The sequence below is a fragment of the Nyctereutes procyonoides genome, unplaced genomic scaffold (assembly GCF_905146905.1).
Source record: "Nyctereutes procyonoides isolate TBG_1078 unplaced genomic scaffold, NYPRO_anot_genome, whole genome shotgun sequence".
Lineage (NCBI taxonomy): Eukaryota > Metazoa > Chordata > Mammalia > Carnivora > Canidae > Nyctereutes > Nyctereutes procyonoides.
This window is the reverse complement of record NW_026575040.1, coordinates 18,677,635-18,699,902: the sequence shown is the minus strand read 5'-3', so window position 1 is coordinate 18,699,902 and position 22,268 is coordinate 18,677,635. Positions and strand designations below refer to the sequence as shown.

Genomic DNA, 22,268 nt, shown 5'->3' with positions numbered 1-22,268 from the left:
CTAAATCACTCCCCCAAAACTAGTTACTGGCACTGCCAGACTCCTGATCCATGTTCTTTCTATTATATAATATCAAATCAACTACAATCTTACCTATATGCTCTCATTAAGAGATGACATATGTATGCATATATATATAAGATATATATAAAAGATATATATATATCTTAAACAATACACAAATACAAAAGAATATTTTCTCGAAAGTTAAAATCTGCCAGTACATTATTATTTCCATTTAAATACACTCAGTCATTTATAAAATTCAAACAAGGTAATATACTGAGAAGTACCCAGCACAGTTACTAGCACACAGCAGGCATTTCATAAATCAAAGCTCTTTACAAAATTCAAAGCAATGTATAAATATAATGTGTTTGTATTACTATTCTAGCTGCATCTTAAGACTATTTTAGAAGTGTGGTGCACTGGATTATATTATAGACTCAGGCAATTTTTAAAAATTCACTTATACGTGCTGAAGGAGGAAAAAAGAGGAAAAAAGAAAACTTGGCAAAGATACACACCAAAACAACAGGACAGAAAGAAAGTTTTCCAGAATCTGATTCCCAGAAATCTTTTCTCTATCTATAATCACTTGCCAGGTTACCTTATCCAGTTTCATGGCTTTACATACTATCTATACAACTATCTACTTGACATCACAACCTGATAGCTATTATGCATCTCAAATCAACATGGACAAAATTGAATTCTGGATTTTCTCCCTACCCCCTGCCCTCCAAAATCTGTTTTCTCAGACTTCCCCCTAAAAGAGTGTATGAAAATCCCATTCTTGCAAATGGTTAGGACAAAAACTTGGTTAACTCACTCACACAACAACCCATATCCAACCTGTTAGCTCTACCTTCAAAAACTTTCATAATCTTTCCACTCCTCATTACCTCTAACCACTGCTGCCATACTAGTCCAAGCCACTCACCTGGACTTTTATCTTCTTCCTATCATGCTCTTTCCTCCCTTTTGTCTATTCTCCAATGATCTTAAAACACAGCAGATTGTTCACAAACCTAAATGCTCCAAAGGTTTTCCAAAGTCCTGTGTCTGGTTTACGAAGCTCTACATGAACTGGACTGCATTCTATTGCTACAAGCTTATCCCCTACTTCTTTTCCTCTTATTAGTTTACTCTGCTCTAGCCACAACTGGCCTCTTTGAGTGCCTCATGTGTACATTCACTTCAATGCCTACATAATATTTCCTTTCCCAGATTTCCACATGGCTTATTCCTTTATTTCCTTCAAAAAGGCTCATGTTTTGGGATGCCCTGGGTGGCTCAGTGGTTTAGCGCCTGCCTTTGGCTCAGGACATGATGCTGGAGTCCCAGGATCGAGTCCCACATCAGGCTCCCTGCATGGAGCCTGCTTCTCCCTCTGCCTATGTCTCTGCCTCTCTCTCTCTCTCTCTGTGTGTGTCTCTTATGAATAAATAAATAAAATCTTTAAAAAAAAAGGCTCATGTTTTACCACACTACATACATAATAATAACCATTCCTCCACTCCCAATACCTCCCTGGCACTCTTTATCCTTCACATTTTCCTTCCACAGTACTATCACTAGCTAGCACGCATATACATTCAAACATAAACACACATATATATTTATCTTTCTCTACTATAATTCAAATTCCAAAAGGCACAAACTTTGTTTTGTTCATTCTTATGTAATACCCAAAATAGCCCCTGGCACATAGTAAGGCATCCAATAAATATTTGTTAAATAATTGGATTGTGGGGCAAAAAGCAAGAGACTGACAGAGAAGATGCATATGTGAAGTAGGTACAATTTAAGTAGTTCAAAACATCTGTCGTTCCATTCAATGAACATTTGTCCAGAGTCATGACATAGAATACATTAATCTACTATTAGTTGGACACAAGTCTTATACATGTATCTTGTGTATGAACGCATTTCAAGGTGATAAGAGTGATAAAGAAACAATACATTTTTAAATAACATCATGTTCAATCAAAGAAAATAGTGACCTATTCCAAGGGTAGAGAAATAATTACCTGTGTTGAACTTTTTTGATACACATACTGAACTGTTTGGGAGACTTGAGAGATTAAGAGGAATTCTAACTATATGTAATTTCTGCCCTTAGACCAGATGCCAATGTGAAATCTGGTTCTGTGGTAAAGCAGTAAAAGCCTGGGCTCTGAAGTCAAATTTTAATTCTGCTTTTTATTAGGTAATAGGACACTGAGCAAGTTACTTTCTCTAAAATTTTGTTTCCTCATCTAAAAGTTAAAAATAATAATATACATATGGTGATTGTGAAGATTAAAGATGACAATGCTTATAAAGCACCTGCTGCTGCCATAAGGTAACTGACTACCTATGTTAACTGTTTAACGTTTTTATTAAAGATTTAATGAGCATATTTAACATATCTGAAACCACTTTTATTATTTCTTAAAAGTCATACAAACTGGATTGTTAGCTCTAAAAATCACCTGTGACTTAATACATATTCTTTAAAAAAAAGTTACAAAGTCTTTGAAGACAATAAAATGTGCCTGTTTACAAAAGCCAACAATTCTTATTGTCTAATATCACACTAATGATGTCATCTCAATTACAAGTTTATAGTCCTACTCAGCTAGGGTGTTCCAGTCTTCGTAAATAATTATGGATGTTGTAAATACCTTGAAAGATGATGATTCTTATTAATAGATTCCCCCTCTTAACTGCTGACTGCCTAAGTATCCCATATAAACAAAAGAATATTGGGCCAAAACGGCAAGACAAGACATAAAACTCAGTATATAAAAACCTTACAAATCACAAAGCCCACATAGTGGGTCCACACATCTCTTTCATAATTATCATTTTTTTTTTTGTATCTCCATCTCCTTCTGGAGCTTAGGAAAGTGTGTGGGAAAAATTATGTTAAAAGACTCCCGGGCAGAGGGATCCCTGGGTGGCTCAGCTGTTTAGCACCTGCCTTTGGCCCAGGGCATGATCCTGGAGTCCCGGGATGGAGTCCCACATAGGGCTCCCGGCATGGAGCCTGCTTCTCCCTCTGCCTGTGTCTCTGCCTCTCTCTCTCTCTCTCATGAATAAATAAATAAAATCTTTTAAAAAAAAAACTGTTTGATATTGTAAACCTAGGCATTTGCCAAATTTATTTACCAGTAACAATGTGGAAGGAAACATCTAATAACACCTGATGGAACACAGTTGGGAAAACCTAGAACAGAAAGATCTTGCCAGACTTCTCAAAGATGAGTATCATCCCAATCACAACAGGAGATACTAAATTCACTTGGATAAAGAAGATGTGATGTATGTGTGTATATATAATATGTATATATATTTTACACCAGTAAAATAATAAAACCAGTAAGCATAATATCTGAATTCACGAGAAGGGTATTAAGTGCTAAAACTGGATCCCAAAAATTATATAGCAGAACTAGCAGAATTCATCCACAAGACAAATAATGACCTAAATATAGTTCTTTAGCAGAGTTCATATACCAAACTGTAAGTGTCATTACTGTTTCCTTTATCACTGGCAGCTATAAAAGACCACTTCTGGTCAATGTTAATACTATTCTCATAATAATGAGGCTAAAAGTGGAAGGATGGGGGAAAAAAAGAAACAAGATTGTGAGTCCTCACACTTTTCTTAGTTCAACTCACCCTTACCCTGATAACTACCTTCAAAATCATTCCCATATCCACTCTTGGATTCTGAAATAGCCACCAATCTTATGGATATTCCAGTCATCTTCCCTTTTCTCTTCAATCCTAGGTCTCCTATTTCTGGCTATCTTTCAGAATTTTCACTTATGAGCCACAACATCACCAGAAAGGAAGCAAGAAAAAAGAAGTTAGTTTTACAAGTAATTCAGCATAAATTGCAAATTAACCAAGTCATTTGGAAAATCTTGCTTCCCTTGCAGAACATATCTAACCAATGTTCTAAGTAATAATCTATCTTTTTGCTAAAATAACATGAACAAATAAGAACTGATAAATCTCACCTGATGCTTCATATAATGATGCATGTAGGGTGTTGCAATTTTAATAACTTTGAGGCAAAATGGACATAGCAAGTTCTTAGTGTTTTCATGGGATGTTCTAAAATGAGTTTCTACATCAGAAAATGAAGATGATCTATAATTGCAAACCTACAAATAAAGAAGGTTTAGTTTAACTTGAAAATATATAATGATATGCAATTACAAAGTAACAATCATAGGTAATTTGTTTAGAAGAACATCAGCTGCTACTCATTCAGCTCCAATACCTGCATAAGCAAGAATCCCATTAATGCAAGCACCAAAAGATAATCTTCTGAGACAGAAAAGTTATCTATCAAAGTTTAGGGACAGTTCCCAAAACATAACTAAGTTCCCTTCTTTTTAATAAGATCTTTTTATCACCCCCAACTTGACTCGAATTTTCATTCTTTAACACCTCTTGTCCTATAAAGTTTTTTTTACTGCTACATAAAACAGCACCTTCCTTTAGATTATAAATGGCCTCCAGGCTATGGATTGGCAATATATTTTTACCTTCTTTTTCTATTTCTTCTTCAAATTCTGAAAAAATTGCTAATCACAAAGCATTTTGTAGAGTTCTCTGTAACTAAAAGCATCTCATACTTCCTTTGTATGCCTACATTCTTCCCTATATAGTAAAATAAGTCCCTATGCTTGTCTTTTGGCCACAGGCTTTTCTTTGATCAATTGGGAGTTGGTTTAAAATGGCCTATGGGCCAATTGTTGACTCTGTTGACTGCACATATAACACATGAGTTAAGCCAATTATTTTTATTAATAGGTTACAAGAAGAATGAATTTTAATTTTAGTAACCAATTTTATCTAAAGAGTTAGGAAAATAAAAAAATATATTTTGTGGCTCATTAAAATTATGTGAAATTCAGATTCCAGTGTCCATAGATAAATTTTAAGTAAATTAACACAGCCTGATCACATTCATCTACTTACTGTCTATGGCTGCATTTGTGCTATAATGGCAAAGTTGATTATTTGCAACACAGACTGTATGACCCTCAAAGACTGAATATTTATTACTATCTGTGCTTTACAGAAAAGATTTCCTGACACCTGGCCCAGTAGGTTTAAATCTTATAATCAAAACAACAGAAAACAAACCAAACACTAAGTACACAATAAAATATATGTATACCTGGCAAATATATGGCATTTCACCAGGCTTATGGTTGTCCTTCATATGTTGCAAAAGAATATGCTCTGTTTCAAATGATAATTCACATATTTTGCAAATGGCTAAAAGTGAGGAGGGAAAAAAGACATTATACCATTTTAAGATTCACACACATACATACACACATATCAAATCATTATGTTTATACCTGAATCTATATGTCACTTACACTTCAATTAAAAACAAGGTAAGGCAAACAAAAACAGATATACATGTGTAAAATTCATTTTATATATCTGTATCAACAATAATAACTATAGTATTGGTGGGGACTGACAATAGTTATACAGTTTTTAACTGTGTGCCAAACACAGTTCTAAGTATTTTACTTACATTAGCTCATTTAATTCCCATAACAGCATTATGAAGTAGGTATTTCTATTATCCTTATTATTCAAATATTAAGTAACTTGCCTGAGGTCACATAGCTGTATAAAGAGGGAGACCTGGGATTTGAATTCAAGCTATCAAGCTCTAAAATCTGTGATTTTTAACTAGAATCATACTTTTCTTATTCAAGTTTAAATGAAGGGCATTAATTTCATATTTGAAAGCTATGATCTTGAGGTTGTTAATTTAGTTCCCCACATATAATGCACAGGTTATTTACTTTAATGAATTACTTATTAGAGGAACTTTCACCAGTTTTAACAATTTAGATAACTTAAAACTTTTCCAATTCTGCCCCCAAATTCCAAAGTCTTTTTCTGTCTTATTTTTCTAACAAGCTTCTTTAGGTTTTCTTAGAGTTTACGTTGTCAACGTTGATAATATCCAGTACCTAAGCAGAATTGTAACTTACTGGAAAATTCATGGGGTGTATGTGTGCTCTCAATGTGACACTGCAGTTGAAATGGTGTGGGAAACTGACGGTAGCAGTGCTGGCAGGTGGTGTGGTTTTCCCAGCTCTCACTGCTCTGCTTCTCAAGTTCCAAATGGTGTTTCATGTGGTTCATAAACCTATAAATGATTGTCAACAGGTGCAAAAATTCAGATTTAAAAACAAAAATCTAACAAATAAGTATCTGAATCTAAAAGTATATATTATTCAAAATAAAATCTCAAAAGCCTTAAAGTCCTCTAGAAAACTGTGTGTTTTAAATAATTGCCTTCATTAAGTGGCTAAACATCTTTGCTTTTCATCTTTGTTTTAAAAGAATTCATCACTGTAATTAATCTGAAATATCACTAATTTGCTCAAATTCTTAATCATTTCAGATTATTAAAATGTTTTTTTAAAGATTTTTAAAAAGCAGACTTTTTTCCATACATGAATACTGTTTACATTTTTAAATAAAATAGTTGAAAGGAAGGAAACCCTACTACCAAAAGCAACTACAGTCAAGAGAGAAATCTTTTAAGGCTGTGAAGATATACAATAGATTCCAGCTGTTTAAAAGACAAATTACTGGTATTTTTACTTGTGTCTTGGTTTCTAAATGCATGTAATAGCAATTTTAATGCCTACAATTACAAGAACCTTTTGTTTTATTTAATGATACTGGTTTACTGTTAGCACAGACTGTTCATTTTAACTTGCAGACTGTGCCCTTTGTAGGCAACGTCCATTTTTCAGTTTTACATTCTGCAATTTCAGCTTCCCTAAAAGGCTTCTTATGAGCAGGAACTATGACCTTCAACAGCAAAGGGTGCAATATAAATGGGAATACCTATTTAAAAGAGCTTACTGAAGCTTTTTGCTGAATTTGAAAGTAAAGTTGTAACAATTTTTAGTCTGGGTCAACTATTAACAATTATTCACTTTGAGCCTGTAAAGGCAAGAATCTTGAAAATAAGTGATAATGTCATTAATTTGGATAGCAGTCACCATGAAGGCCATAACATTTATCTCTTTTTCACATCTCCAAAACAGTACTTCCCTTGAACAGGTTATGGCACACTATGAAATATCTTTTTGTCCTCCCTTGGTTTTAATACCAGCTCTACAAACACCTAGAGAAAATCCTAGTCTTGGCTAGGAAAAGAAAAGGTCATGAGCCATTAAACTTTTAGCTCACAACTTTAAGCAATTAAAGTGTATCTATATAAAATAGTCTCCTAACTAGCAAGCTTTCTCAAAATTATTATATGAGCCCCTATTGGGAAGTCAAGCTACTTAAACTAATGGATGGAAATGAGGGATACATAAAAGCAAACTTCTTACAAGGATGTTTGCAGAATAAAATAAACCTGTTTTTGGTGACACTGTAGAAAAAAAAATATCACAATATGTTGACAAGGCAAAAAGTAAAAATCTATAGCTATCAGTTTTCCTACCATTCTCTACAAACATCAATTTGTCTCCCCAGTTTTTACTGTTAAGATAAAATATTATTTTACATATATAACATACATAACTTCTTTGACTACAAAGTGTTTACCATTAAGGTTACGTTTCCTAAACAATCAGTATTTCAAAAAGTGCTCAATTCCTGGCTGTTATAAATGTTGTTTGTTTTAAAGTTTGAAATAGTCAAGTATTCTAAAAATATGTTAAGTAGTTTTCTGAAACAATAACAAAAAAATGAATTTTTAATTTTTATGTGTTTAATATTAAGTGGGCTAATCTCAAAGGAAAAGCCAAAAGCTATTGTTGAATAATTTCTAATATACACATAATATTTAAGTATATCAAGGAACTAATAAGTCAGTGAAACATATTTCTATGCTTTCATCCTGTTTACTAACGTGATTTTTCTGGTATATTTTGCTATTAAAATGGCAATAATATGGAAATAGATGACAGAGTTCTACTGTAATATTGTTTCAGTTTTATACCACAAAGTACAATATTCCTACTAACAAACTATTAACTACTGATGCCTGTTAAAGTTTAATTAAAGGAGATAAAGAAATGTGAAGACTCACATGAAATAACATATGTGAAAGAATTCGGAAACTATAAAGCACCACAATAAACAAAGCTTTAATAATTGTTATAGAAGTATATCACAATGTATTTCAGGGTTTTCCTATATTCTTCTTTTTGGACCCAAGAACTCACAGGAAAATGGGCTATATACTGGGTCCAGAAGTAACCTACAGGTGCCTAAGAATGCTATTTACAAAGTTATCAAGGGTAAATATAAAAAGGCATATATATATATATGTTTGTACAAACACACACACAACACCCTCATCTAAAGAAAGTATACTGATGTCTGCAACTTACTTTGAAATGCATAAGAACAAAAATAGTTTGAAGGAAAAATAAACAGATTATATGATGAAGCAAGCATAGTAAAATGTTAGTGGTAGAATCAAGGTGACAAGCATGTAGAATTTTTAAAACTTTGCTCAATGTCTGAACATTTTTATAATAAAATGGGGGTAAAAACAATCTTAACTAATATAAATACCAACCTACATAACCAATAAAAATATCAATCAATATGTCTTGTTACTCTGTTCTTGTTACATACTCATTTATAGGATGACACCTACTAATATGTAACTCAAAGATAACAAAGTTCCTGAAATTTAAAACACAGATGTATAAAATTCAAAATTCCACCGGAAATTAAATTTCTAATTTTTAAAGGGGTTAAATTTTAAAATCAAAGCAGAAATGTTTCCTAGAACTGGTACTTCTCTAAAGAGTATCACTTTTCCTGCAAGGTAAATGTTCTAAAATTTATAAATCCGAATTAAAAGACCTGAGCATTAAATAAGATTAGTATGGAGGAGGTCAAACTGTACTTACTAAAGTGGTTCCTCTTATGAAATGAAGAAAAAATTCAAATGCAGCTAAAAATGAAAATGATCTCATGAAAATTCTTAAATGTGATAATGTAGGAGAATTAGTTAATTTTGCCTTATTTGAAATAAAGTTTGTCCTTTCTTAAGTTATCTTAGAGAAATAAAACTAATTATATTCAAGAATCAACTCTTAATTACAAGAAAGAACAAAGTTTTTCAACAGGACAGTCTGCCTTTGTCCTTCGTAGAAAGTATTAAAATTGTTTATCCCAAATGGCAAAGAAAAAATACAAAATAAAGATACAACATTTATCCAATTTTCAAACAGAAATAAAAATAAGTATTTACATACCTAATATTATTTTTAAGAATTTTCAAGCAACTGAAGCATTTAAAAGTTGTGTGAGTCTTCTGTTCTTCCTGGACATCTCCTTCATGTTTTCCATAATAAAAGTCATTAACTAACATAATCAATTTTCCTTTCTCTGAGTCAACAGTCTTATTTTTATTTACTGTACTTGAAAATTCTGTTTTAGCCAGTCCTAAAAAGTTATTTATCATGTCTGGACAACAGTACTGAAAGAGAAAAAACAAAAGTCTTATTTATCGCTTAAAAAATTAGATACCAACAAAATAATTCTATGTTTACAGCTAAAGTCAGACCATGTAAAACTATGCTTGGTAGTATGTCTGGAAAAATATTAATCCAAAAGTTTGTGGTACACACTCACACTCTAAATAACAATAAACACCTATCATCTTAAGAACACCACAAAAATTTTTTATTTTATTTTTTTTAAATTATTTATTTATTTATGATAGTCACACATTGAGAGAGAGAGAGAGAGAGGCGGAGACATAGGCAGAGGGAGAAGCAGGCTCCGTGCACCAGGAGCCGGATGTGGGATTCGATCCCGGGTCTCCAGGATCACGCCCTGGGCCAAAGGCAGGCGCTAAACCGCTGCGCCACCCAGGGATCCCACCACAAAAATTTTTAAAAGAATAATCTTAGAACTAGGACTTGGCTATTGATCTAACAGTTTTTCCTTGCAATTTATCTTTTCAGACATAATTACTGAATAATAACTTAAATGTTTAACTGAACTAAAATTTATTCATTTCACATCTATGTCAGGATAGAGCACAGAAAGGAAATGTAGTTTTACATGTCATAATGTATATGTTTAATTATCAGGTGAAATACGAAATTTCATAATATCTAGTTAGAACTAAAAATTGAGCACAACTTGCCATTGCCCAGACACAAGGTGTAGAAAACATGTGTGTGTGTGTGGGGGGGGGGAGAGGCATTAGTAACATCTTGAAAAATTCTACACTTACACCTTGAAATCTAGAATGCTTAAATATTTAAAGGGGAAATTTAGTTCCTCATGAATAAAGTCAAGATGTCACATAAACTGGTTCTAAAGTGGAATACTTTCATACATGAGCTCTTTTTTTTCAGTAAGATATAACTAATTCATTTATGGTACATAATTTTCAGCTGAAGAATTTCTCTAAGGTAGTTTTTCTTCTCAAAGGCCAGTCCAAAGAAGACCTGCACTAGAAAAACCAGAAATACTTGTCAAAATGCTAATTCCTGGGCCCACTTCATACCCATAACTACAATGTATCTCAATACAGCACCCAGAAATCTTTTTCAACAAGACACCCAGGTAATTCTTTTACAACATATACCAACTGGCTTAAACTCTTCCTAAATATGTTACTTAGTAAATAAGTAACACCATTAAATAGTTTGAAACTCTAACAGAACTCTCTTCCATTTCTCAGATATATCCATGTCCTCTCTTGCCACAATGAAATATTTGATCATTGGTAAAATGTTCTGCATCACATGGGAAGCTAGGTCTTTGATCCAAGACAGACCTTTAACATTTCAGCGCTTTTAGTTTGTTCACTTGTCAATTTGGAAATCTTTAAGGAAATAACACCAAGGTAAAAATCTAAACTAGATCTAAAAGAAAGGGGAAAAAATACTAATTAAAATGGTAAAAAATACTAATTAAAATGGGCCCACAAATGGTGACATAATTTGTGTTTAGGAGTTAAGGTTGCATCAATAAGCTAAATTAGGTTAAATACATTAGATCCCTAGACTACATTATCCTCTGAGGTCAACCATGCAGAATAAAGTTGAAATGAAATTATAACAAAAAGAGGGAAATGAGAAAGGTTTTGCTCTATATGTTTCTAGATATTTCTTAGGACACATGTAATATTTAAAAGCTCAACCTTAGGAAAGTCAACTATTTCTAAGGACTATTATAAGGCTAAGTTCCTTTTAAAACATACTGGTTTTGACTCTAAGGATAAGTGGAGAAAAGTATGGTTCAGAGTAAATCCATCAACACTATCAGAAAAATAACTCAAAATACATGTCTTACTACAAATGATGTATATCAGTAGTATCATTTTGATAGACAAAATCCCTGACCTTATCTGCAATTTTACCATAGAAGTTATCTCAAACAGCAATGAGAAAAATTATAATGCACAAAAATGATGTAAGTGTCCCTATTAGAAATGTGAACAATCACATATATTCAAATATTAAATCTGGTTTTCAAACTGTAGAAGTTATTGAGTCATATTTGAGACTTGGATTCTTTTCTGAAATCTACAAAATAATCTAAGCAGTCCATAGCAGAGTGTGCTGCAAGGCTATATTTTTCAGAAACATCTAATTTGGTACATCTATAAAAGTTAAAGTTACCTTAAATGCTCATAAATTATAATACACATAACAGATGATCAACTTCTTGCTGTTTTTTCATTTTCTTTTTTTAAAATAAAAAAGATAGGAACAGGTTTTAAAAATAAATATACAAATCTCAAAGTATCCTTTTCTTTTTTTTTTAAGATTTTTATTTATTTATTCATGAGAGACATAGAGAGAGAGGCAGAGACATAGGCAGAGGGAGAAGCAGGCTCCCTGCAGGGAGCCCAATGTGGGACTCGATCCTGGGACTCCGGGATCATGCCCTGGGCTAAAGGCAGACACTCAACTGCTGAGCCACGGACGGGGCATCCCTCTTTTTTTTTCTTTTCTTTTTTTTTTTTTTTTTTTTTTTTTAGTATAGTTGACACACAATGCTATTATTCACAGTATCTTTTAAGCAATGTTTCAAATCCCTATAAGACAGATGAATGATAAACCACTGAAAACCAAGAAGGACAACCTAATTCAGGAAACTTAGTAGTTGAGAGAAACGCAGAATCTCAAAGAAAATAGCCAAAAGGCAAGAAAGCAACTTAAGAAACGACAACTAGGTTTAGACTGAAGGTTTTGTAGAAGGATAGAGAAAGCTATGGATGGCACATTGAGCTACGGTTCAAAACCTACTGGTCATCTTTTATTTAATCCTAAAACTCTTTTGGTTCTAGCTTTTCACTGTAGCCCTGGGTTATCCCTTATTTTCCTGAGATAACCATTTTGCAAATATTAAATAATGCTATATACTATAATTAGACAAATAGCAATTACCAGCTAAACCCCATTTTCATATTCACTCCTCCCAGTAGAGAAACCATGTCCTACTGCTTTATTAGCACCTAAAAATTTAGGTTAGATTTTTTTAGAACAAAGAAGGTGGGATGCTATTTTTAAGTAGTAAAATAGAAGTTCCCATATTATCATCCTACATAAGTCAACATTTTCCTCTTTTCCTGGGACTCTTCCAAAGCCACAACAACCAAATTCTAAAAATTTTATTTTCATTGAAACTAAGAGCCAGATAAAATCCACAGACTCTACAACATATGAGCACTACCCAAAGCAGCCAAGATCAGAGAGAAGACATGTAGCTGGAAGTAGATCAGAGAAGTCAAAAGGACCCAACAGTAACATCTTAGAAAGTGTCAGCAAAAATTTGCATTCTAAAGGTGAAAGACACATCCTAAACTGCAAAGCTATGTACTTTGTTTACAAAAACGTGCAGAAGGATGGCAGAAGTCCCCATACTTCATTTGGTACAGAGAAGCAGATAAGGCAATGCTACATATAAAATCAGACACAAAAGTCACATTTGCAGGAAGCCACCTGCCCAGCAAAGAGTTATATAAGCTAGTTAGCAGGATGTGAGATTATCCTGGCAACCTACACTTCCTAAAAGGAGGCTTGTACAAAAGAGCTAGCCCAAGAAAATCCAACTTATTCTTTACTATGATTAAAACTTACATCTAAACAAAAATACTTTAGGATAAAAGGAGGAAAATGTAAAATTCTGACAAAAACACCATGAAGCAGTTGTAGATGAAAACAGTGACCGAAATATTTGCTAGAAATTTTAAAAACTTAATGAAGTAATTGTGTCTATTTGGAAAATCACAAAGTAAGAAGAGATGACAAGACAAAAAAGGAATGGCAAAATTGAGGGAAAAGTAGAGAAATCAGAGAGATAAAGACAAATTAGAAAGGATAACAGCAAAAAAGAAAAGAAAAAAGAAAGGAGAACAGTAGTGAACAGGCATTAGAAAATAAAGTGAAGGAGAGGATGATAATGAGAAAGGGAAATTTAAAAAACTTAAGTGTTAAAAGAATTAGAAAGAAAATGATAGATGTGTCACACAAAGGACATCAAATGAATGCATACTGGATAACATTCTCCCCTCTCCTCAAAAGACAAAACAATTGTGTGGATTAATACTTTAAAATATGAATCAAGAAAACTCCACTAAAATAAAGGAAAACACAATCATACAAGCAGAAAGAACATGTTACATATCAGAGAAGATTGACCAAATCCCCAACACCAAGTCAGATCATTATAAAATTATCAGTCTTCCAAAATAAAGAATCCTATGGACAGCCAGACAGAAAGATCAAATCATTTATAAAAGGCAAAATAATTTAGGCTTATCCTAGATTTCTCAAAGCAATATTCAATACTGTAAGTCAGAAGCATCACAAATAAGATCCTCAAAGTAGGATCCAATTACTTTATACCTGGCAAAACCGTCTTTTAAGAATGGAATATAGTCCAATTGTTTTGAACATGAAAATAACTCAAAAAATGCTGTTTCAAGGCCCTTCTTGAGGAAATTACTAGAAAATGAACTTCAGCCAAGTAAGACATAACTAAAGAAGCCATGAGAAACACACTGGTAATCAACACTGAATATATTTACTGTGAAAAAGGATTAAAACAAATACAGAAATAATGTCAAGTAAATCAAATGCAAATGTTTTATGACCTAACAATGAAAAAATAATACAACCAACAAATAAAAACTAGAAGGGCATAAAAAGATAATAAACATAAGGTTGAGAAAGTTCACAAACTGATTCACATATACTAGCAGTACATCAAAGAATATCATTTAGAGCTACCAAATGAAGTAGTATAGGTATACGCAGTTTTAAAAGCACAAAAGTAAACACACAGAAAGATAATATTGATTAAAATCAGGTAGGAAAAGAGAAGGTAAGAATGGGTGGGTTAAGAATAGAAAATTTAATGCTACTTTAACCAATTTTAATATTAGAGAACGGCCAAAGGAATACAAGACTACTAGAATTATATTAGCATTAAAATTAGAAGGATAAACAGGAGAATAAAAATACAGCTTCTCTAAAAACCCAAGCTACAGACATACAAAGCAACCAAATAGTGAGACTTAAAAAAAAAAAAGATAAAAAATTGTGACAGAACCAAGACCAAATAAACCTATCATCATGTCAACAAATATAAATAAGTTTAACCCAACTGCCAAAAGAGATTTTCATATAGACTCACAAAGGAAAAATCAACTCTGCTCAAACCAAGGGGCATGATGTGATTCAAAAGGGTTGAAAAGAAAAGGATACACCAGTAATATATTAGGCAAATGGAAACCATAAGAAAACAAGGGTTGTAAGCCTAAAAGTCATTAACATTAAGACAAAAAGAACATTTATAAAAATGCTAAAGGACACATTTGCAACTATACACAATACAACTATAAGAGATTCTTCTATATCGCAAACAGCAACAATCTTAAGACAGAACTGCAATAAATTATTAATAAGAACCAGATTGGGAGGTGGTATTTCTCAAACAATGTAAGATTAAATAGACAACAAAATAAATAAAAATATAGATATCTAAACAATGCAATTAATATGCTAGATCTGGTTGATAAATACCAAATTCCATATCTTAAGAAATTATTTACCTATTTTCAAGTTTCCATGTAAATTATATAACCTATACACTAAAAAAGGAAAAATTTGTTAGAACTTGGGTTTTTACCATTAGAAGTTTGAATGCCAGTTATGTCTTTAAATAAACTGGCTATAAAACAATGAAAAATATGTCGGTCTCAAAGAACTTTCTAAAGATTAAATGAAATAATGTATTTAAAGCTTAGTAGTCTGACACATAGTCTCAGATAAATAAATTGTTATTATTATTATAGGATATTTGCTTTATGTTTTAGATATTCTGTACTGAAAGAAAATATTAATTCTGTGGTATAGTCATCTATCTATAATAACAGCAAAAATTCATTTCTTAAGAATCAAAAAATCAGATTTTTCCAAAATGGATATCACTGTTGTCATACTAAAACTTCAACTGATATACAAAATGCATAAACTAGAATGCAGTTTTTTAAAAGATTTCATTTATTTATTCATGAAAGACACAGAGAGAGAGACAGAGAGAGAGAGTGAGGCAGGGACACAGGGAGGAGAAGCAGGCTCCACACAGGGAGCCCGATATGATACTCAATCCCGGACCCCGGGATCACACCAAGAGCCGGAGGCAGACTCTCAACCACTGAGCCACCCAGGCGTCCCTAGAATGCAGTTCAAAACACAGCTTTAAACTTGTTCTAGAGCTGGTGACTATTCTGTCACAACTCTTTATGATATAAGCACACGTAGATTATTCATATTATATTTACTTCAAAAATATGTCTTAGAGATTTAACTTACTATAAACTGTATACAAAACAGAAAAGAAATAAGAACATACCCTTTTACCTGTAAACGCAGAAAGAATAGTGGGGAAAATAAAAAAACAACTAATAAAAATCATTTTCTTTGACAGTCATTCTGGAAACCAGGCAAATAAGAGACACAATTATGATTTTTCATTTGTATGCCTTTGTTAACTTTTTTATTTTGAATATCGCTGTATTACCTATTCAAATAATTAAAAATTAGAGAATTTAGCCCTTTCTTTTTTCTCTCCATCCAAAAGGCAAACCATAAAAATAATCAGGTATCTCATCAAAACATCACACAGATTAAAAAAGTGAAAGCCCTGTACAGGTTAATTTTCATACAAGAAGAAAGCACAAAGTGCAATTATCAGGGACTGCATTCTGGGAGCTGGAAGTAGTGACACACCAAATACAGCTTTGTATGTGAATAAAGATATTGTATTTGAAATTCTAAGAGAGTTCCTTTATTCTTTTCTACTTTTTCTGTGGAATGTATTTTTTTTTTAAGATTTATTTATTTTAAAGAGAAGGGAGAGAGACAGAAAGTGAGTGTGGAGAGGGGGGCAGAGGAAGAGGAAAAGAGAGTCCCAAGCAGACTGGGTTCTGAGCCACAAAGGCACCCCTCCTTCCTTTCTTTCTTCATACAGCCTATGTGGACTTTTTTCTTTCTCTTTCCCCCTTCCTGCCATCCATACTGGGCATGCAAAGAGAATACAGGTTATCTTTCCTTAGATCACAGTAGGATACTGTAATATATACTAAAATATTTCAAGTGAAATGTTACCTATACCTCATATTTCATTTGTACTTTGAAAATTTCTTTTTTTCTTTTTTTTTTTTTTTTAGAGAGAGGGAGAGGGAGGAGGGGTAGAAGAGGAAGAGACTCTTAAGCAAGCTCCACATTGGATGTGGAACCCAACCCTGGGCTCGACACCAGTCTCGGTCTCATCATCCTGAGATCATGACCAGAGCCGGAAATCAAGATTCAGATGTTTAAAAGACTGAGCCACCCAGAGGCACCTGAAAATTTCTTAAAATCTAATTTCAAGAGCTTTATATTCCAACAAAAAACCTGGAATAATTTATGACAATTACTCAAACTGTATCTGAACAGAGTTAAGATAATTATTACATACGAAATGCTCCATCATTTGGGGCTTAAGTCTGAGTGTTGAAAATTAAATGTAAAATTCAGATTCTCATTGTGTAATGTGATATGCATACATTACCATGGACATAAAAATAAGGTAGCTGAAGAAAATATAAAAATGCCTTTAAAAAAAAAAGTTTGAAGCATATCGAATCTACTAAAGTATTCTGATTAATACCTTATTTTCATTTAAAATTAGAATACAATAAACATATAATCTATATAAACTTAATTCTAAAAACTTGATGATTCAGAGGAAATTTTTAAATCTTATATGAAAATAATCATTATGAATATAAACCTTTGCCTAAGTTATGTGGAAATACCACCATGAAAAGTTTTTTAGCCTAAATATCTGCACAAAGCATTATTTACTATAAATCAATATTTGGGGGGATTTGCAAATCTCTTTAAAATTAAATTTTGAAAAAAATTTTACCTTCATGTGATTTTTCAAAGGATCCAAAAGATTAAAATGTATATTGCATTTTGGACAAGCTCTTGGAAAAGGTGTTCCATTTTTAGATTGATTTGATGAGGTATTTGTACCTAAAATAAATTCAAAACATATAATTCAAAATCTATCACTTTATAACTTTAAATAATCACTGCTAACAGTTTGTAAATTTACTACAACTTCTAAAACTTATGTATAAATACTATAATTTCTTTTATTTCAGAGAGGGGTGCAAAGGGAGAGAGATAGAATATTAAGAAGACTCCATGCCCAGCACAGAGCTGGATGTGGCTCAATTTCACAGCCCTCAGATCACCACCTGAGCCGAAATTAAGAGTTGGATGCTTAAGTGACTGAGACATCTAGGTGCCCCTATAATTTCTTTTTTTTATATGCCACCTTTCACATTTACCTTTTGATGACATGGCCTGAGGAGATGTCACTGAAAGAGATTTAACTGAAGGAAAAACAGCTGAAGAATTTAATCCATCACTGGGCTTCGGCTTTTTTGGATTAACACTGTTTACTTCAGAAGTAGAAGGACGTTTTGATAAAAACGAACTTTCATTCATACCTACAATGAATTAAATAGTGGGAAAAATATTTTTAAACACTTTAGCACATTACTTATAACAAAGTAAAATTACTTTGGAGCTAAATTAAATGCAATACAATTGAATTATCCTATCACTCAAATGATAATAAATAGTGATACAAATTGATGTGATCGAATGTCAAAGGTATACCAAATATCAATCCTGAAAAAGAATAATAAAACTAGAGTATCACAATCTCAGATTTCAAGTATACTACAAAGCTGTAGTAATCAAAACTGTATGGTACTGGACAAAAATAGACACACAGATCAATACAGCAGAATAGAGAGCCCAGAAATAAACCCACAATTACATGGTCAATGAATCTACAACAAAAGAGGCAAGACTATAAAATGAGAAGAAGAATCTTCAACAAATGATGTTGGGAAAATTGGACACCAACATACAAAAGAATGAAACTGGACCACTATCTTACAGAAAAATAAACTCAAAATGGATTAAAGACTTATATGTGAAATCTGAAGCCATAAAATTTCTTGAAGAAAACACAGGCAGTAATCTCTTCGGTATCAGCCACAGAAACTTTTCTCGATATGTCTCCTTTGGCAAGGGAAACAAAAGCAAAATTAAACTATTGGGACTATATCAAAATTAAAGACTTTGCACAGCGAAGGAAACCATCAACAAAACAAAAAGGTAATCTACAGAATGGGAAAAGATACTGCCAAATGATATATCTAAGAGGGAGTTAGTATCTAAAATATATAAAGAACTTATACAACTCAACACCAAAAACAAAAACCCAAATAATGCAATTAAAAATGGGCAGAAGACATGAACAGACATTTCTCCAAAGACATAGAGATGGTCAACAAATGCATGAAAAGATGCTCAACATCACTTATTATAAGCAAAATGCAAATCAAAAGCACAATGAGGTATCATTTCACACCTGTCAGAATGGCTAAACTCAGAAAGACAAGAAATAACAAATGTTGATGAGAATGTGGAGAAAAAGGAACCCTCATCCATTGTTGGTAGCAATGCAAGCCAGTGCAGCCACTGTGGAAAACAGTATAGAAATTCCTCAAAATATTAAAAATAGAATTACCACATTATCCAGTAATTCCACTACTGGGTAGTTACTCCAAGAATACAAAAACACTAAAAGATGTATTTATTGCAGCATTATTTACAATAGCCAAGATATGGAAGTAACCCAAGTGTCCACCAATACATGAATGGATAAAGATTTCATATATAAGTAAATGGAATAAAAAAGAATGAAATCTTGCCATTTGTAATAACACGAATGGATCAAGAAGGTGTAACAACTCTTTTGGTAAGAAAAAACCAAACACTTAAATACAGAGAACAAACTGGTGGTTGCCAAAGGGAAGGTGGGTGGGAAAATGAGTGAAATAGGTAAAGGGAATTAAAAACAAACTTATTATGAGATGCTTTGGTGGCTCAGTGGTTGAGCATCTGCCTCTGGCTCAGGGCATGATCACAGGGTCCGGGGATTGAGTCCCACTTTGGGCTCCCTGCAAGGAGCCTGCTTCTCCCTCTGCCTATGTCTCTGCCTCTGTCTCTGTCTCTCATGAATAAAAAAAGAATCTAATAAAAATAAAAATAAATTTGTGATAAGCACTGAGTAATGTAAGAATTGTTGGATCATTATATTACACACCTGAAACTAATATTAATCACTATTAAATAATTATTTTTAATTCTTCTTTCTTTTTTGGCAGGGGCGGGGGGAAAAGGGAGAGGGAGAGAGAGTATCTTAAGCAGGCTTCACATCCAGCATGAAGCCCGATGTAGGGCTCTATCTCACAACCCTGAGATCATGACCTGAGCCAAAGTGAAGAGTCAGACACTTAATCAACTGAGCCATCCAAGAACCCTATACTTGAACTTTTTAAAATTAATTTTGTGGGGAGGGAGCTAGCATGGCAGCATAGTAGGAGGATCCTAGGCTCCTCTCATCCCTTGATCACAGCTAGATAACTATTAAAACATTCTGACTACCCAACAAATCAACCTCAGGACTGACAGAACAAACTCCACAAATAAAGGAAGATAAGAAGCCACATCCATGAAGGTAGAAAGTATGGAGACATGGTTTAAGAAATGGATCATGGGTGCTGCAGAGGGGAGGGAGCCCTAGTGGCTGAGAGAGGCACAAGGAAAACAACTCCCCAAAGCTACTGGCTGGGAAAATGAGAAGGGCTGATTTTCATGACTTTTTGCAACAAGTAGGATTTGAAGACTGGAATTTTAAAGGTCAGTTGGGCTTGGCTGGGACAGACCCCGTAGGGCACGGCCCTACTCCTGGAAAAAAGCAGGCAAACAACCCTAGGGACAGATGGCATTTGAGGCATGCCTAAGGCACACAGCAGGGAGATTGTTCACTCTCCTTAGAGCATATCTGTGACAGGTGGTGTTTGCAGAGACACCTCTCCAGGGAAAAAAGAGCCACTCCCCAGCCCCTCAGCATAGGAGCAGAGCCACCTGCTAAGGGAAGCTTAGCCCGACACTGGTTGCCTAGCCTGCTTGCTCCAAGTCCCACAACCCTGTGTTCTGGCTCAAGTGACCTCTGCAATCAAACTTGCATCAGTCCCAGAGCAGTGAGACACTCCACCAGAAGACCAACGCTGGTCCCCACCCATACCACATCTCTAAAGACTATAGTTTTAAAAGTCAGCAGGGCTGGCTGGGATAGAGCCCAAAGTGCACTGTGCTGCTCTAGGCAGGCAACAACCAAGAGACAGACAGCATGAAAATGGCAATTCAAAAAACACATGGGGTACGCAAAGGAAAATTATTCAATTGCTCTTCTGGGAGTCCTTCCCTAAGAGCAGCCAGTACAAAGGCCCCTCTCTGGGGACAAAGGAGTAGGCTGGTGCCATTTCTCTCTCCCTACCCTGCAGCATAAATCATCTGCAGTAAATGCCACAGTACCTACATTAGCGTCTAACCTGCTTATACCAAGTCCCACCACCCTGCACTCAAGGCACTGCTATTCTGGGCAAGTGAACCACAGTCCCAGCACAGTGGGTCCCTTCCCCAGATGACCAGCAGAAACCCCTGCACAAAGGACATCTCCCAACCAGAAAGTTCTGCAAGACTTCAGTAGCATCAGGTCTCATTTAGTGAGCAGACCAGAGCACACCTAGTTAAAACTCGCCACATTCTGGCCAAGGTCCAAACACTGCCCACTGCAGGCAAGGAGAGCCCCTGCATACGACTGGACTGAGGGATAGAGAAGTCAACAACAGCACCAAAATCCATGCAGCACACACCAGAAATACTCCCTGAAACACCAGGCTCTGAACACTACATGACCCCTTCTTCATAAAGCCATTAGTCTCAGGAGCAGGAAACAAAACAGGCCTTTTTAACTCACAGAAGAAGACAGAGTTAGACAAAATGCCATGGTGGAAAAATCCATCCCAAATGAACCAACAAAAAGTTGTATCCAGAGATCTAATCAAAATAGATATAAGTAACATGCCTGATGGAGAATTTAAAGTAACAATCATAGGATACTTGCTGGGCTTGAGAAAAAAAATGGAGGACTTCAGGGAGGCCCTTACCACAGAGATAAAACAGTTAAAAAACAATCAGAAATGAAAAATACAATAACAGAGATTTGAAACAGACTGGATGCAAAGAACACAAGGATGGACAAAGCAGAGAAATGAATAAGTGATATAGAATCTAGAACTACAGAAAATAATGCAGTTGAACAAAAGAAAGAGAAGAATTATGCATAATGAGAACAGATGTAAGGAACTCAGTGACTCCATCAAATATAATTATACTCATATTATAGGAGTCCCACAAGAAAGAGGGAGAGAAAAAGGGACAGAAATTTTTTTTGAGGAAATAATAGCTGAAAAATTCCCTAATCCAGAAAAGGAAACAAAGATCTACATCCAGGAAGCACAAAAGATTCCTATCAAACTCAGCAAAAGCAGGCCAACACCAAGACGTACTGTAGTTAAATTTGCAAAATACAATCATAAAAAAAAATCCTAAAAGCATCAAGCCAAAAAAAAAGTCCCTAACTTAAAAAGGGTAGACCCCATAAAGCTAGCTGCAGATCTCTCCACAGAAACTAAGCAAGTCAGAAGAAAGTCTTGAATGGGAAAAATATGTAGCCAAGAATACTCTATCCAGCAAGGCTATAACTCAGAATAGGAGAGATAAAGGGTTTCCCAGACA

At 34.0% G+C, this 22,268-nt stretch overlaps 1 protein-coding gene across 9 annotated transcripts in view; it reads right to left on the bottom strand.

Annotated features, from left to right (window-relative positions):
* The window catches only part of ZNF280D (zinc finger protein 280D), a 123,634-nt gene that overhangs the window by 59,945 nt on the left and 41,421 nt on the right, over positions 1-22,268 (bottom strand). For all 9 annotated transcript variants that reach the window (XR_008663730.1, XM_055319805.1, XM_055319807.1 and 6 more), the window contains 6 exons: positions 17,894-18,055; positions 17,464-17,573; positions 9,276-9,499; positions 6,027-6,184; positions 5,186-5,286; positions 4,014-4,160 (listed from right to left, as the gene is read on the bottom strand). Coding sequence is in view for 8 of the 9 variants with exons in the window: in XM_055319805.1 (XP_055175780.1) it covers positions 4,014-4,160; positions 5,186-5,286; positions 6,027-6,184; positions 9,276-9,499; positions 17,464-17,573; positions 17,894-18,055 (902 nt within the window). In the remaining variant the exon portion in view is untranslated. The remainder of the gene's footprint in view (positions 1-4,013; positions 4,161-5,185; positions 5,287-6,026; positions 6,185-9,275; positions 9,500-17,463; positions 17,574-17,893; positions 18,056-22,268) is intronic.